This window comes from Cyclopterus lumpus, chromosome 23, assembly GCF_009769545.1.
Source record: "Cyclopterus lumpus isolate fCycLum1 chromosome 23, fCycLum1.pri, whole genome shotgun sequence".
In the NCBI taxonomy this organism is placed as follows: Eukaryota; Metazoa; Chordata; class Actinopteri; order Perciformes; family Cyclopteridae; genus Cyclopterus; species Cyclopterus lumpus.
Genome location: NC_046988.1, coordinates 7,961,879 through 7,978,535, shown reverse-complemented (window position 1 = coordinate 7,978,535; position 16,657 = coordinate 7,961,879). Strand labels below are relative to the sequence as shown.

The following is a 16,657-nucleotide window of genomic DNA, read 5'->3' as shown; positions in this document are numbered from 1 at the left end:
GTTGGTGACGGACTAGCTGCTTCTTTCCGGCTAAATAGATGATAGAGAATAAGAGAGAGAATAATTGTCAGCTATTTGAAAATGACAGAGAGGAAAGTGATGGGATGAAGAGTGAGAAGCAGCGAAGCAAGAGAGCTCAAAAATGGGGAGATGAGGAGGGGTAGATTGATGGAGGAGAAGAGGAAGGGTGCGTGGCTGAAAATGAACTTGTCCGCTGCTGGAGCGCCAATGGAGGGAGTGACAGATATATAGATTAAAGAGAAAAGAGGGAAGATGAAGAGAAGGACTAAATATGTGGGTATGGAGTGTGGAGTAGGAGAACGATGTAGAGGGGGGAGAGAGGAGGCGATAAGAGGGAGGATAAAGAAGTCGCAGAACACGAGAGGAGGAGGAGGAGGGAGAAGAGGTACGGTGGCAGAAGGAGGGCATATTTAAAAAATAACGACGATTCAGCTTGGATGGCAGACGACAGGATTGCTGTGTGTGTGTATGTGTGTGTGTGTGAGAATGGATCAGAGTGTGTGAATCAGTATGTGGGATCCAAACGCCCTGGAAAAAAGGACCATTGGGTCAGGCCCAATATTCTGCACCTCAGTAAGGCTGTTAAAACGATTCTTTTCTTTTTTTTTTACATTTTGAATTAGAGCTTCCGCAAAGTGTGGGCTCTGAGTGTGTGTGTCTGCCTGTGTGCATCCCCCATTAATTAGCATGCGATCAGGTGTCATCATCAGTTAATCGACTGCTAATTACATCATCAATGTCCACCCAAATAGATCCTGTTGGGACGAGCGGAGGAGAAGGAAACGCAGACGGAGAGATTTAGAAATGAGGCGAGACAAAAGAAGAGAAGGAGAAGGGCATGCAGAGGAGATGATGTGAGGGACTGATTTGGGGTGGGATAATCTCATTGGTCCCCTTCACTGTCCGTTATCTGGTAGAGAAAATTAACAGGCTCTACCAGAAGTTTTTTTTAATCCTTCTGTGCGTAATTTTTGGCTGCTGTAGTTTATACTAACTGTATTCTGTTGGTAAGCAATATCAAATAGGACAACTTGTAGTATACTATTGGTGTGAGTGTAGGTGTGTGTGTGTGTGTATGTGTGTGTGTGTGTGTGTGTGAGTACCGATGGCATTTTACGGCAGAGTGCTCGAAGTTGGAGTGATAGCATCTGTCCCCACTCTTTATCATTAAGTAGATAACAGCTCCACTGACTTGAGTTTATATCACAGCTCATTACAGTCTGCAGTTCCCTCCACACTGAAGTTCGGCTCAATTAGGTTCACTTCAAGTTCGGTTAGAGTGAATGCCCACTGTCTTTACAGTACATGGATCATTTTTTTGACAAAAAAAATCATCATTGTATATTCTCGACTGGCCATGTGGCCATCCTGGTTGTTGTTGTCGCTCCCAGTCTTGTAAGCCCATACCTGCTGGGCACCATTGAGTGGTGCAGTACACTCAAATAGAAAATTAAATCAATCAATATGGATTCATGTCTGAAGTCTCATAACATATTTTGCTGTGTCAGGGTTTATTTCTATATACATCACATGCATATATTCCATTCTACCATTTGCAACGAAGTGAAAAGGAAAGCCTTTTTTGTCAGAGAAGACATTTGGACTTGTCACAGAAGAAAAGAAAACACTGGTGTAAATAATAAAATGAATGATGGCTGAATTCTTTTTTATGGGAATTCGGCATGCTGGCTCACTGTCACGGCTCACGGGGACACTTGAATAGAACAGAGCCATCGTTAATGTTATCAGTAACACCTGTGTTGTTCATGGTATGGCAGGTTAAAAACGTCAGTCGTGAAAAAGGCCTATTCTGTTGGAATGGATGATAGGCCTTTTTCACGACGCCTGGAGCACCACTTAATGTACAGATAAACGGACAACTCTTATTGGTTCAACTCCTTGAATACAACGCCACAAACCATCAGGTACAAATCCAATGCTGAACATCAGGCTAATACTTGTGCTTCTATGTTTCAACGTCTGCTGTGAAATAATAAACATTAAAAAACAGTTAAGAATAAATAAATAAGTGCTAATAAAAATGCACAAATATTAAATTAAATAAGGGACACAATGCATAAAATGCAGACCATAAACCTCTATACTGGGTGTATAAAAAGAGCTGCAAAATTAATTACAATTTACCTTTTACTGTCCTAGTATAGCCTTTGACTGCAGTGCTTTGATAACAGTAATATGTATTAATACTGTATTGTATTATAAGACCAATATGTAGAACTAATAGCATTGATTGACGTAGTGCTACAACCATTAGCTGAAGTGCTGTAACAGCCACTGATTGACTGAAGCACTGCGGAAACCTTTGTCTGTCGTAACACCATTGACTGCATCAATGTTAATACTACAAGAGTGAATTAGTGTTAAATATTCTTGGCTGCAAAGTCATATGATGGATGGATAAATTATTGTATTAATTCCTGTCACTCGTGGTTAAGCACCTTAGCCCTCCTTACTCATTGTCCCTCTTTCCCTCTTTATTTTGTTAACTTTTAATCCTCTCCCCCTGAATTCTCCACTTTTCCTTGTCTGTATGTGTTTCTCCCTTCTTTGTCCCTCCTTGTCTCTCTCCATCCTTTTACCATTTCTCTCATCCACCTCACTCTCTTCCTCATCCTCTTTCCTTTTCTTTTTCCATCCTTACTCCTCCTTGTCCCCTTCAGTCAGAATCATATTTCCTGCAGGCTGCCATTTCCCCCCTGCAGAATAGAAGAATAAAAGCGCTGCTAATGGAATTACAGTCACTCACATCATCACACGGTCTATCATACAACACACACACACACACACACACACACACACACACACACACACACACACACACACCATGACTGTGCAGGACAGAGAGACATGCAGTCAGACAGACAGATTAGTGAGCTCAGTATTATTAAAGTTTTACTCTCCTCTAATCCTCACTCACACACACACACACACACACACACACACACACACACACACACACACACACACACACACACACACACACACACACACACACGCGCACACTCTCTCTCTCAGTGGGGTACACCCTTTGAGAGGGCCAGGCAGTGTGAGATAAACTGATCACGCAGAAGTACAATATGTCGAAAGTGATTATGTGTGTGTCTGTGTATGTGTGTGTGTTTATGTGAGATAGTGAGCGAAAGAGAGAGAGAGAGATGATGATGTGCAACAGCATTCAGGAAGCAGATATTAACTCACACTGGAGTAGATGGTGGAAAGTAAGAGGAAGATATTTTCCAGCGTAGAGAAGCATCTGGGACGCATTCAGAGCCTGAATGTTTGTGTAAATGTATGACGAAAGTAAGGTTTGCTTTAGACTTCGAGGTACTCTGCCTTTGAAATCACAGAAACCCTCTAAAAGCAATCCCAGAGTTTAGTGGAAATGGGGAAAATATAGTTCCATCCAAGTAATGAGAATGCTCCAAATTGAAACCACAGTGGTATTTCCCATAAGGCACAGCTGCATCTGATACCAAGTGACTTCACTGCCGATGAATGTAAATGTTGGGCTTTTTTGCTGTATTCAAAGCACACTGCTCCTAAATATCTGCAGACATATCTGGTGTTCTTGTTTAGTCAATGTATTTGTTTAAAGACTGCCTTTAGGGTGTTCTAGCTTTTTTTAGCTGTAATAAAAATGATAAAGTTTATTTATATAGCACTTTTCAAAACAAATATTACCATGTGCGTGGCATACAACGGAAAAACAAACAAATATCAATAAAACACATCACATAACATTCTAAAAAGAGGAGTGTAAGAACAAACATTGTGAATCAGGTAGGCTATTAAACAAAAATGAAAATGATTGTCTACTTGATGAAAATGAGTTCCAGGTAGGTCAAGGTGCCCTTTTGGTCACATGAGCAGCAGCAGGCTCTCTTCTGTCTGGCTGCACACGTGGGCAGCTGCTGGAGGAGCCAGGCCCTGAAGGTACCTTCAAGATAATCAATACTAAGAGTAACATTACATAATTTATCATCTATCAATAGTGTAAGTGATTGCACTTTAAATTGAACAGTTGCTTTAGAGTTTTGAATCCCACTAACGGTTGTTTCTGGCCTAGTTGGATGGAAAATACGCCCAACGCTAGCTCCGCAGGTCAGGTCTGTGATGGTGAGGTTGTTGAGGCTTTCTGGTGACCTCTAATTTGTCCCACTTACACTTTGTTTGGTGTTGTGATAACAGACTAGCAAGTTATTATGTTTGTTGTGTCCCTTTCTTCGCTTCTGGAGCGCTGCGTCTGGTCCCCGGAACCAAGTAGCTGCTAATGGCTAATCGCTATGCTAGCTTGTCTTGCTACTTAACTACCCGAGTAACGTTAGACTGGATAGTTACTCATGCATACTGTATTTAATTGCAGTGTTGAGGTCCGTGCACTTATTTTCATCATACTGTAGACTACTGGTTACTTTTCAACCCAAATGCCAAAATTAATATTACATTTGATACACATGTATATACTATTACAGATTAAACTACTGAAAACCTATATAAAGCAAATGAAATTAGTTAAACTGAGTTACATTACATTTGAAAAGCTGCACATTAATACACCGGTAACAATAATTAAATAATTCATATAATGTATATACGTTATTCTTCTTCATGAAAGGCATGTTTTACTGAAAGGCACAGGTGTAAATAATGCAATTAATGATGAGCAGCCTTTTAAGGTTCTCCTGAACTGCGTTCACACCAAATGCGTTGCAAATATTCGCAATGCGTTTGGTGTGAATGCAGCATAAGCATATTAAGGCTCACTTTCAGATTTTCATGGCATCGGTAATGTTATTATAGTAACACCTGTGCTTTTACTATAATAAGTTACAATGTGTGCTGTGGACAAGGCTTCTTAATAAAGTACATTTTGCTGATTATAATCCTAGTTTTATTACAGTGACAGTTTGGATGCATTTAATAAAGTATATTAAAATAGTGGCACTGCTACTTCTCAATACTTCTTTCACCATTGCACAGTTAGATGCAGAAGATGCAAATGAGGTCAGAGGTCACAGGCTTGATAAACTGGGTAACAGCATACAAACATGCTGAACCACTTATCTGATTGAATACACCCTCAGGCCTGTGAGTTCATACATAGAAACGTATGGCTCTGAAATGAGAGGAATGTGATTTCAGCAGATATTGTACCCTGTAATCGTACTAAGCGTACCGGATAAGTCTCGCTTCGTCTCTTTTACATCTCTACTCACTTTTTCCTCCTTCTATCTCTCCTTATCTCTGTTGTGACAGCTTAGGTTGGATTCACTTTACAGGGGTTCTTAAAGTTTCACATTTTTTTCCTCCCAAAAGTAGCTTTGCATATGGGTTTTGAGAATTTGACATTAGGGATTACATTTGTTCAAATATGACTGAAATCAGCGTATTGATAATACTGTAAACGTAGTACTGTTTCAGCCAAGATTCACGCCGGAAACACACCAAGTCGGGAGCTTCCATGCAATGTTTATAGAAACAACTCAGCGTGCTGCGGACGTTTGATTCGGCGGCCAAATAAAAGAAATTGGGGATAATAGGCAAATTGTTGCGAGAGAATACTTGCAGCCAACGACATGATAACCTTTTGTTTTGAAGGATTTTCTCCTGCCAGAAACATATGAATACTCAATTATTGTAGCGAGCCACATTTCAATGATGCTTAGTGTGTTTCCAACATAAGGTTATAGAACTGTATGCAACATTTTTGAATTTCCTTTGGTTTGATGAAATGGATTGATAGAAGTAGTATCTTGGATTTCTTAGTTTCAGAAATGTACCGTAGTTTCCATACTGCAATTCAGTTCTTCTCCGTTCTCAGGAACATTTCCAATGTCCTGTGTGTTTGGAAGATTAGTTTTGTGTTAATAACAACTGTTGACACAAAAGTAACACACATTTGCGTTGTTTTAGACCTGAAAAGGGCTCATAGTTTCACAGAGTGTGTAATCTGCTATATGCTGTAAGCATTTGTAGAATCCTTGTTCAGATGTGAGAGGGAAGGAGGGGCTGAGAGGATATTATAACTGTCTTTAATCTGGCTAAGCATACAGTATGGATAATCCGCTCTCTCTTACTTACAATTTCCTACAATTTGTCTGGGTGACACAAGTATGTAATCTCACTGAGATTACTGAAATGCTGTCTCATTTGTCTCTAAAAATGTTCTTTTCCTCTACCACTATACATACGTTTGAGTGAACGTGTCATCTTTTACTCAGGAACTCCTGTCATTAAACCTTCCTAGTAATATAGATGTGCAATTAAATTTAGCAGCTGCTCCTGACACACTTCCTCCTCATCAGGTTTTGCTGCTCTTTCTGAAACAGCGGATGGGTTCAACAGTCTGGTTTTCAGACAGTCAGTCTGTAATGTTGTAATGTGCTGAGAATGATCGTTATACCAGCCAATAGTTGCTGGTCTGATGAGTGGTGTTGAGTGTGTGTGCGTGTGTGTGTGTGTGTGTTGACACAAAGTGAATCTGGACTACATAACCTACACAATATGCTGAGGAACGAAACAGCAGTCATCGAGAGAATTAATGACGGGATTCCCTAACTGATCAGTCAACAGTTCAAACATGCTTGAAGCCTCCAAAGTAGACAACCTAACTGTGGAACATTGAAAACCATTACTGACTGTGTTTAAAGAGCTTACTGACACTTAACTTGTGTTGTTTGCTAACTTTCTCTCTCTTTTCCCTTCCTCCTTCTCTTCACTTCAGGCTCCGACTACTCTCCCCCTCCCCCACTTCCTCCCCCCGTCCTCACCAACGAGCTCAGTGGCGGTGGCGACCATGGTGGAGGAGGGGACGGGGTCAACCACGGGGTGGGCGTGGTGGGCGTGGTGGGCCTGGCCCCGGAGCACATCGCCACACCGGGGGCGGCCATTAGCTGGCAGGCGGCAATCGACGCCGCGCGGCAGGCGAAGATAATGGGCAACCCCGCATCGGGCGGAGGGGCGGGGCTTGCGGCAGGAGGGGGCGGGCCCATCTCCACGGTCAGCTCCACACAAAGGAAGAGACAACACTATAGCTCTAAGCCCAAGAAACAGACAACGACGACAGCCACAAGGCCGCCACGGGCCCTACTCTGTCTCACACTCAAGAACCCCATCCGCAGAGCCTGCATCAGCATTGTAGAGTGGAAGTATCCTTTGACTAACCATGAGTGGATGTTTGTCTTTTTATCTATACTGCAATGTGGAATAACACGTTTCACTTTAAAGAGAGTGTCATGTTTTTAAAGGTTGACACATGACATTCTTGATTATTTACTTTTGATTGATAACCTGAAGAAAAGCTGTCCTGAAGCTCAAAGTTTTCTACGTTACAGGTTTTGCATTATGTGGCCCTATTTTGATTTGTGCAACTTTTATTTAACCAGGAGGTCTGATATATATTACAAATCTGTTTTTCAAGGGTGTCCTGGCGAAGACAGGTAGCATCACAATTAACAATTCTGCAGACACAAAACACGTAAATCTAGGAGCAATAAAGTAGCAATAAAGGAGCAAATGCAAAAGGTTTGTTGGAGGTGCTCCCTTACATGGAGTACATAAAGGAAGATCATATAGTTGATCGTGTTAACCATCCAAATCAGATCTGATGATCCATTTCAAACTAAGTGGTTTGCCAAAACCAGAGAAAAGCACACATTTCCATGCAACCACATTGTATCCTTCCAATGTTGAATGGATGGATAGAGATGCAGGTAGAACATAAATCACGGCTAGGAGTAGGAGGAGAAGAAAAGAGGGCATATACACATGTTTTGAATGCATCTCACTTCCTCTTTCCTGTCTTCTATCCCTTCTCTTTTTTAATCAATCTGTCTTCTTTCCTACGTCTCACTCAGTGTGATTCTCTGCTCTCCATTCACTCGTCCTAATCCTTTCTCCCCTTCCACTGTCTCCCCTGCTCTCTCTTTCTCTACTCTCCCTCTTTCATCTCACAGCCTTTTCTCACAGGAGGATAAAACAAATTGTGTCATTTTTATCCCTCCTTCACACCTCTTCCGTCATATGTCTTTTCCCTAGCTCTTTCTAACTGCATTCATCCTCTCTCCCCCAGGTTCTCCCATGCCTCTACTCCTCCTTCGCCTTCTCCACAGCTCTCTCACATTTGTTATCTGTCTCTCCCTCCCTCTGTCCATCCAAATCCCTTTATTCCTGCTGTTCCTCCAATCGTCCTTCTTTTCTACCCTTTTCTTTTTTTTTTTAAGCTGCTGAACATAATGACTTGGTTTTCCCTCAGGGTGAGATAGAGGGAGTAAGGAAGAAAGACGGAAATGGTCAGTGTCACAGTCAAAGTGATTGATAATAGGAGAGGGTTCACATGCGCATCAACTCAGCAAAAGCACAGTCGCACTTCGTCCTGAGAGGTAGAGAAGGAGAAGAAGAGTGGGGGTTTGGGTAAATGAGAAGGGCAGGACACGGATGTCGACAGGAGAGATGATTGAGCGGATTAGCTGAGGAGGGAGGGAGAGATTGAGTGGAGGATGAGAAAGGTAAACAAGAAAAATGACAGAGCAGGAGGAGGGCAAATAAAGAGTGAGGGGAGGAGAGGAGAGAGAATAGGGGGGAAATGAGGGAGGAGAAGAGAGAAGTGGAAAGCAGAGCAACTTGGAGAGGAAAGAAGATGAGCTCGGAGTAGTATGTGTGTTTGTGTGTGTTCGCAGAGGGTTGCCTTTGGGAATTATCCAATTAGAATAAATCAGAGTTGATAACATTGTAGGCTATAATGAGAAAAAGTAATAAGGAAAAATACTGTCGTCGTACACCAGACATAGGATCTTCATACATGCATATCATGAGCTACATAACTGGTTTGCAACCCCACATGTCAAAGTAATATTAATTTGTAAAAATATGTTCTAATCAATTAGAATTAGGATTTTACTGAAATCCATTAAAACTTTTAACAGGATAGATTGAAAAGATGTTTCTGTTGGATTCCCACTCTTTGTCCCTACTGCCAACATATTCTCACAGCACTAGTTTCTTTTTTTTATATCCAGTGATAAACAATGGCACAATTATTGGTGACATTCCTATGAACCTGTATATTTATCAAACAACAACAAAAGGACTATTTGGTCCTACATTTTCTTTGATAGATTGGCTCAGTTATATTTAAAAAGCCAGCTTCTTGAGTCCACAATGGTGTGCATCTGTTCATGCATCTCATGTTTTCTTAAAAAAACGACTCAAAATTTCCCATGGGAACTGCCCTGCCTTTTAAAGTGTGTGTAATCTGACTGTAGTAAAGCAATGGATGCAGGCAAAGTATCCTTCAGATCACCTTGTGTGTTTTCACAAATTATTAAAAGTCATGATGTCAATACTAGACCATAAACTATCCCAAAGAGGGCTTTCGGGTAGGGACCAGAAAGAGGAAGACGTAAACAGAATGGAGTCAAAAGAAAATAGAAGAATAATTGCAGCAAGTTTTGTTCAGAAATCCACATCAAACTGTCAGTCTTCTGCCTGCTTGTCTATCTAACTATACTTTGGGATGTCCTTCATAACTGCAGATGTGGACTGCTCTGCTCTGGATGCATTTGTTCTGTGTAAGTGTGCAGTTATGAAATTCAAGTGTTGCTTTTATTCTACAGGCTTTTTGTATATGTGTATGTGTGTGACCTGTATTCTGCGAGTATCTGTCTCCAGAGACAGCCAATCCAAAATCTTCCTCTCTCCCTCCTCTGTTACCATGACAACAGCTGCTGCTCTCAACAGGTCGATGAGGCCTGTCTGAGCTCACACGTGCACGCAAACGCACACTTAGACCAGAGGACACACACATAAACAGTCTGGAAGAACGCACACATAAACACACACAGACACAGCACACTCACAAGTGTAATTATAGCATTTAAGCATTACCTGCACACTGCAAGGTCAGCATGAGAGACAAGGAGAGAGCAGAGGCTAACTACCATGTTCTCTATATGAAATCACACTAAGTGGTCATTTTGAAAAGGTGTCTTTGAGTGCACACACACACACGCACACAGTTTTAGCTTATTTATTGCATCAGGTCACATGGGGGGTTACACTATTTTGTATGCATCTTCAACTCAAATCAGGAAAAGAGATAAATATTCTCACCATAACACGGGAGAGTGCTGAGGCCGCTCTCCCAGATAATATCAGTATATCGCAGGTTTCTTATATTGACTTTGTCTAGAAAAGAGATTATCTGTGTTGTTGTGAGCTGCATGTGGTGGTTGTGTGAGGCAACTGCTGAACGCAGAGTATTTTTGAAAATAACAGCGTCCCGGTGTGTATGTGGATGCAATCCCAATGTGACAATTTGTCATGAGCATACACGGTTAGCTTGGTAAAATGCTGAATGTATATTTTAAATTCCAAAATGCTTTAGACAGGAGCACTGTGGTGAATACTGCTGTACATCATGTCAGCTATGAAACCTGCTGAGCTCACTGGATGCTGATTTCAGTTGGATTTCTTTTATTGCTGTTTTTCTAGAGCTGTCCGTGTCGATCCCCACTCTTGAGGCAAACTTCTTCCCATGAATATGTATATGCTGTAAGAGATGAATATTTACTATTTTTATGCTGATTGAAAAATAATAATAGACTTGGTACTTGTTTTGATTCTTCACTCGGACTCGAATTTTCCCCAGTGTTGTTCGCTTTTATCAACACTGCCAACAGTAGGTTTATTATCATGTTGATGGAAGCAGATCTCAAGGGATTTTTAAATGATGGGTCAGGAACCCAGAATGAGTAACAGGCCGCTCTTTCTGTGGGTCCCTGCGGGCCTGGAGAGTGTTTTAATGAGCCCCCGGTACAAGGGTGACTGATTAACTTTGATGCATTTGGGTCCCTAAGCTGAGTGATCTTGTGGCCAATGGTGTTCAAGGGTCAATCCTTAATCCAAACATAAACTAAGTATTAGTTCTTCCATATCTTTTTTTTTTCCTTCTTCCTCTCTGTTTCTCTTTTTTCACGGCTATTTCTGAAACAGTAGTGAAAGCTGTAGAATAGATAGCAGGCCTGTTTCTAGAGTGGCCACACACAGCAAGACATCTAGTGTGATTATAGGTAGTACAAGATTGTTAAAGTCGTTAAGTTGATTTCTTATTTAAACTGAAGCATTGTTGTTTATTTGTCTACACAGTTCCATTTCTCCTCTGCCATGAAACCCATTAGAAACTGTAATTTGTCATTTCAAAATAGTAACGAGCACCAGTAAAACAAATGTGAAGGATCCCTCATTGGTTTCCCAGCTGTGAAAACGACATCTTGTGTTGGATGTAAATTCCAGCAAAGTGAGATTCAGTGCAGCACAAACCTACATTTATGTTGTAAAAGTGTACATTAGTTTGCTTATGATTTGTCTTCTGGATTTCTTCTGGAGTCTAGACTTATTTGACATGCAAGGAAAAAAAGGAGGGAGAAAAGAAGGAACAAATGGAAGAAGAGAGCAGAGGGAGAGCAAAAGGGTGGCAGTGGCAGTTAGTAATTGTGTTGATGTAAACCAGACCTTCTTTATCTCTCCTTCTACTTTTCTCCCTCCCTCTCTCACTCTCCTTCCACTCACCATTCTTTCTCACTTTTACTCTCCCTCTCCCTCTGTGAGGCCAAAAATAATGAGGCCGCTCCCCTCTCAAGGACCGTTCCTCTCTCTCATTCCACCTCACTCTTTCTCTGTCCACATCCCGTCTTCCACGCGACAGGCCTGCTCCTCGACACACCCATATTAGGGCATGCCCTCTCTCTACCCCCCCCCCCTTCTTGCACACACAAAGAGGTTCCTAAGTGACCCAATATGTCTTACTGTTAACGCAAAGGCAAACTCAACAGCTTTGATCTCTCCCATTGTGTACACTGCTAGTGCAGTCTGCTGTGTGTGTATATATACCTCTGCTTATGTGAGGATGTATTTGCTTGTTTAAAAATACCTCCTCGTTGAAACATGCCTGATATGAAGACTTTCTCTATTCAGGAAGGTGAGAAGAGGAGTCAGAGTTTGTAGTATTGTGTGCAGTGTAGAGGTTTTCATGGATCATTGAAAACCTACTTTAACCTGGCGTGTAGTGTATAGATTTATAGATCTATATTTATCTCCTCGGGTCCCTTTTGGACATTGGACGTCCTCCCATTCATTTGAATGCGGGTAGTGTGTTCAACCTGTGGTAGTGGGGCGACGGGTGCAGCTGCCGGTTGAAACTTTTGAAGAAACGCAACCAGAGGTCACGCTGCGGTGGCCAATCACGTTACCGCCGCTGTACTTGACAATTCAACCATGAGGTAATAAAAGACGTTAATCATCATGCAGTCACTCAGTGTTAATGGGCCATTAGGTGACCCTCCCACACCTCCACATAACCCTGTGGTAATCGCAGCAACGCGTCATTTGGTGTGAATACAGCCTCAGGCTGACTGTGTATGATACATCGGACACGACGTGCCTTTCCCCCCAGAGTGTGTATATCCTGAGGGACTCGTCGCCCCTCAAGGACCTCCCGTTCCCTGATGCAGAATGGGTGCAGACTGTACTGATGCTGGGGCGTAAGCTCATTTATTCAGAAGGGAAGGTCCCTGCTGCCCCACTTGTAAATGTTTGGCCTAATCATTTAGCGAGACTAGCTTGTTGTACAGGCCGATGAACAAAGTGGAATGTGTCAATTTCAACATGAGAGGGCCAGACTAGGGTGAAGGACTCAGAGGGACTCAAAGATTCAACGTCTCTGGCACATTTCAAATGATTCTTTGTTGATTGTTGAAGTATGCTATTGTCCGTCTGTCTATTTATTTATAAATAATCTTTTTAACCCCTAAGTCAACATTAATACTGCTGGTTGTCCTATCGCCAGATATTTGTCATATGTATGCTTGTTAATGCTATTTTAAAATGCCAATATGAAAGAATAACCAGATAAAGGATCTCTACTTTGTAAATGTCTCTATACATGTATTATGTGTACTCAGTTCCGGTGTGTGTATTCTTTAATCGTCCTCTCAGACCATTTGAGATCATCATCCTGATGACCATTTTTGCCAACTGTGTGGCCTTAGCCGTCTACATCCCCTTCCCTGAGGACGACTCAAACGCCACCAACTCCAACCTGGTGAGTAATCTACAATATTTAAACTGCTTGACAGTTAAATATTCTCCCTTGCTGTTCAGTCCACCTGTTGCTGGTTGAAGTAACTGCTTGGCTTGTTGGTTTTTATTCTTGACTGACATTTTATTCGGTGTGTGGTGAATTCTATGTCATCAGAATATTTTTCTGTGAATTAGCAATAATGAGCGCAAATCCAACTGATTATAGTGTGTGTGTGATTTGCTACCATGTGTATGAGAGGGTAATACTACATTACACTGTGACTGGTTCCTGAAGGTGAAAGACAAGAAGTGGGAAGCAAAATGAGTGAAAGGAAAAATGTGTGAGTAGGAGGAAATAACAAAAACTGAAGAAGTAGGGAGTAAAAAAAGAATGTCTTTCTTTGAATAATGTCTTCATTGCGCTTAATCTGCTCTTATCATGTTTGTTTGGATACAACAGAGTTGTTGATTATAATGTCCCGCTTTGAAGCCTGAAGAAAATTGAGGATTTCAGTCATTTTGAGTGAGGACTCTTGAGTTGTATTGAATAAAGCCATGTGAGTTGATTTGATCAAAGGCAAAGCATAATTCTCTTGTGGGCAACAGAAAAGAAATTGGCTAAGGCGAAAATTGTTGTTTTGATTGAGAAATGAATACTATGGTTTCCAAAATGTCATCTGGTGTAATGAACTAAATTTTATATTTTTCAAAGTAAAGCTAAACAAAGACATATGTTGCTTCAAAACTCTGGTTTCCTGACCGCTTCTTGCCAAACCTTCCATCTAATTACCTTAACCTGGCCGCTCACAAGATTGTGTGTGTGTTGCTCTGTGAATATCAGTATCCATCCATCCATCCATCCATAAGCTGTATCCACTGGATAAACCAATGCCAGCTAACATTGGGCGAGGGGCGAGGGGGGCACGCTGGACAGATCACCAGTTGATCACAGGGCTTTAAATCCATATGATTACATATATCCATGCAATATATGTGTGTTTTTACATTTTTGTCAGTGTATTACTGGTAGGAGGATGCTAATTCCTCTCAGGCCTTGTAACATCTGTCTCTCCTTCTTTCTAAGAATGATTTTGCTAGCTTTACTTATTGTTGCTAGCTCATGCTGTGCTATGGTTTTCAGATTGCCTGTTGTGCCTGTGGATCATGTCGAACATGATATTAACCTCTGATTCTGAAAAGTGTAAGGGCCTGAAACTTTCTTTCTTTCTAATATCCAGCAGGGGGCGACTCCTTTGGTTGCAAAAATAAGTTTGATTGTATAGAAGTCTATGAGAAAATGACTCTACTTCTCACCTGATTTATTCCCTCAGTAAACATGAATTTGTGGTCTCATTCTCCAGTTTCAAGTCTTCAATACAGAATTTAGTAAATGATGCTCCCATTTGGAGTAAAATAGATCAGAAAGCAGAGTATGCTTTAGGGCGTGGCTACCTTGTGATTGTCCAGTCTGGTATTTGTCTGTGTTTTTGTCTTCCAAATAAACGCTATCAGTTCATGAAAGTTAATTACTTTGTGGTCGCCTAAAAAGTATTACTGCGTAAAACAGTCAGAGGATCCAGCAGTCACATGATTAAGCCTATTGTTTTTTTCATATCGCCTTTTTCATATCGCCTATTCATAAAGTTACTGTGGAGTAGAGAAATACAATGTGCTTTAATTTGCTTCACTGTGTATGTACCCTCTGATTTCTCCTTGAATGATTTAGTGTCAGAGCAGGTATGAGTCAGTAGAAGAGTAATAAATATGACTGAGGGATGCCAGCTGCTTTCATCTTCTTAATTTGTGTCCATCACCCACTCTCTCTGCCTCTCTTTATCTCTCTCTGAATTGTGTCGGAGGCCCACATACAGCAATTACATTACTTTTCCAGTAAGGCTTTACAGATCAAGTGTTAGTGACCATGTGAAACTTACTGATTACATGTTTTCAATGGACAGTCTAGACTGGATAACTGCCACTGGAAAAGTTTGACCTTGCATATTTGCAGGTAATCTATCCTTGCAGGGTTAATTTGAACCCTACTGGTGCCCCCCCTCCCTGGTTATTGAAAATGTCCAACGAACACACGCACTACTCAACACCACCGCCACACAGCTGTGGTCAATTAGTTGTATAACCTTCTGTCAGACAGGAAGCAGTGTGCAGATGGACGAGAGGCTTAAATACATGGTTGAACCATGTATCTGTGTGTGTTTGTGTTTATTTGTACATTCTTTGTGTTTGAACCATACATCTCTGAGCTACAATGTTGCAAAAACAGTAATTTTACCGAGTAGAATATCGATTGTTTGTGTTATTGTGGGACTTTGGTAAATCTAACCCTTTAAAATATAAAAATTACTGAATAGCACAATCAAACTAACCAATCAAGGCAGCGTTAGACCAGCAACTCCTGTGTTATGTGAGGTAATAATATAGTGTTTGTCCAATGAGCTTGGTGGCTTTCAAGAAAGCATAGATAACAGCTTTAGTCCCCCATCAGAAAGGCCTGTCTGACGTCAAGTTAAAGCGGTAAACATCTTATAAATATAGTGTGCACTTAAACTGATATTGAAGGTGGGCCTTTCTTTTAGGTGGCTAAAAAAAACACACAGCAGTACAATGCTTTGCTTCCATGCTGGTATTCCTGTCTTTTTCTCCAAACTGTCTACTGTCGGTAATACTCTGACTACGGTTAAGTACCTCATACATCTCCACTTGAACAAATCCAAATTTCTCCTTTTAACTTTGCATTTGCAATATACATTCACTTTGGTTATTGACCTTATTCAGTTCTTTTATTATGTTTGCGAGACAGTGAGTAAACCCCAAACTGCCAGAATACATCTTACATCCCATTGGTTAATTAGAGTGTCTGTGGTGAATCTCATTATTTAGATGATGTGTTTATCCAGAGTTGTCCACAGTGACTGTTTGGCTTAAGCCCACTCTAACAAGCCAACTGAAGCCTCATGCACTTAAGAAGAATGTGACCTCATTGTTTTACCAGTAGGTAATCCAGCCACTTGTGTGAACATTGTTTTGACACTATTTGTTGTTATTTCTTACAGTGTTGTTACCTCTGCATTCCACTGCAGCACATTGTGAGGTAACCCTCATTAAACATACTGTGAGTCCGAGCCACAGGAGGCTTTTAAATATTCCCTATATCAAAGCTCTTGTAATTCAGCTCACCCTGAACCTCTTGTGTTATATTTCACATTGGTGTGTCCCCCTCCCCTCTTTTTAAGCATTGTTGTCATTTCTTTTACTTTATTTATATGGGGTGACAAACTGTGCTTAGCCCCTTGTGGTTTTGTTTGCTCTCCCACGCAGTTTGTATTTATTTCCTTTTTTGCCATATGCAAAGAAACTACAGGCTTATACAAAGATTGATCTTTTAATGATGGGGTATAAACCCCAAACTGCCTGGTAATGCTCTTTATTTTGACCCCTGATTGAGCTTTCGATTCAATATGGCACCCCCTCAGATCTGCACAGGTCTGTCTTATGTAATACCAGGGATCTGTTGTATCGC

General features: G+C 41.1%; 1 protein-coding gene across 1 annotated transcript in view; it reads left to right on the top strand.

The window, feature by feature from the left end:
- Window positions 1–16,657, top strand: part of cacna1c (calcium channel, voltage-dependent, L type, alpha 1C subunit) — a 171,574-nt gene that overhangs the window by 46,890 nt on the left and 108,027 nt on the right. The window contains exons 2-3 of the mRNA XM_034526291.1: window positions 6,767–7,190; window positions 13,036–13,141. Of these exons, the coding sequence (XP_034382182.1) occupies window positions 6,767–7,190; window positions 13,036–13,141 (530 nt within the window). The remainder of the gene's footprint in view (window positions 1–6,766; window positions 7,191–13,035; window positions 13,142–16,657) is intronic.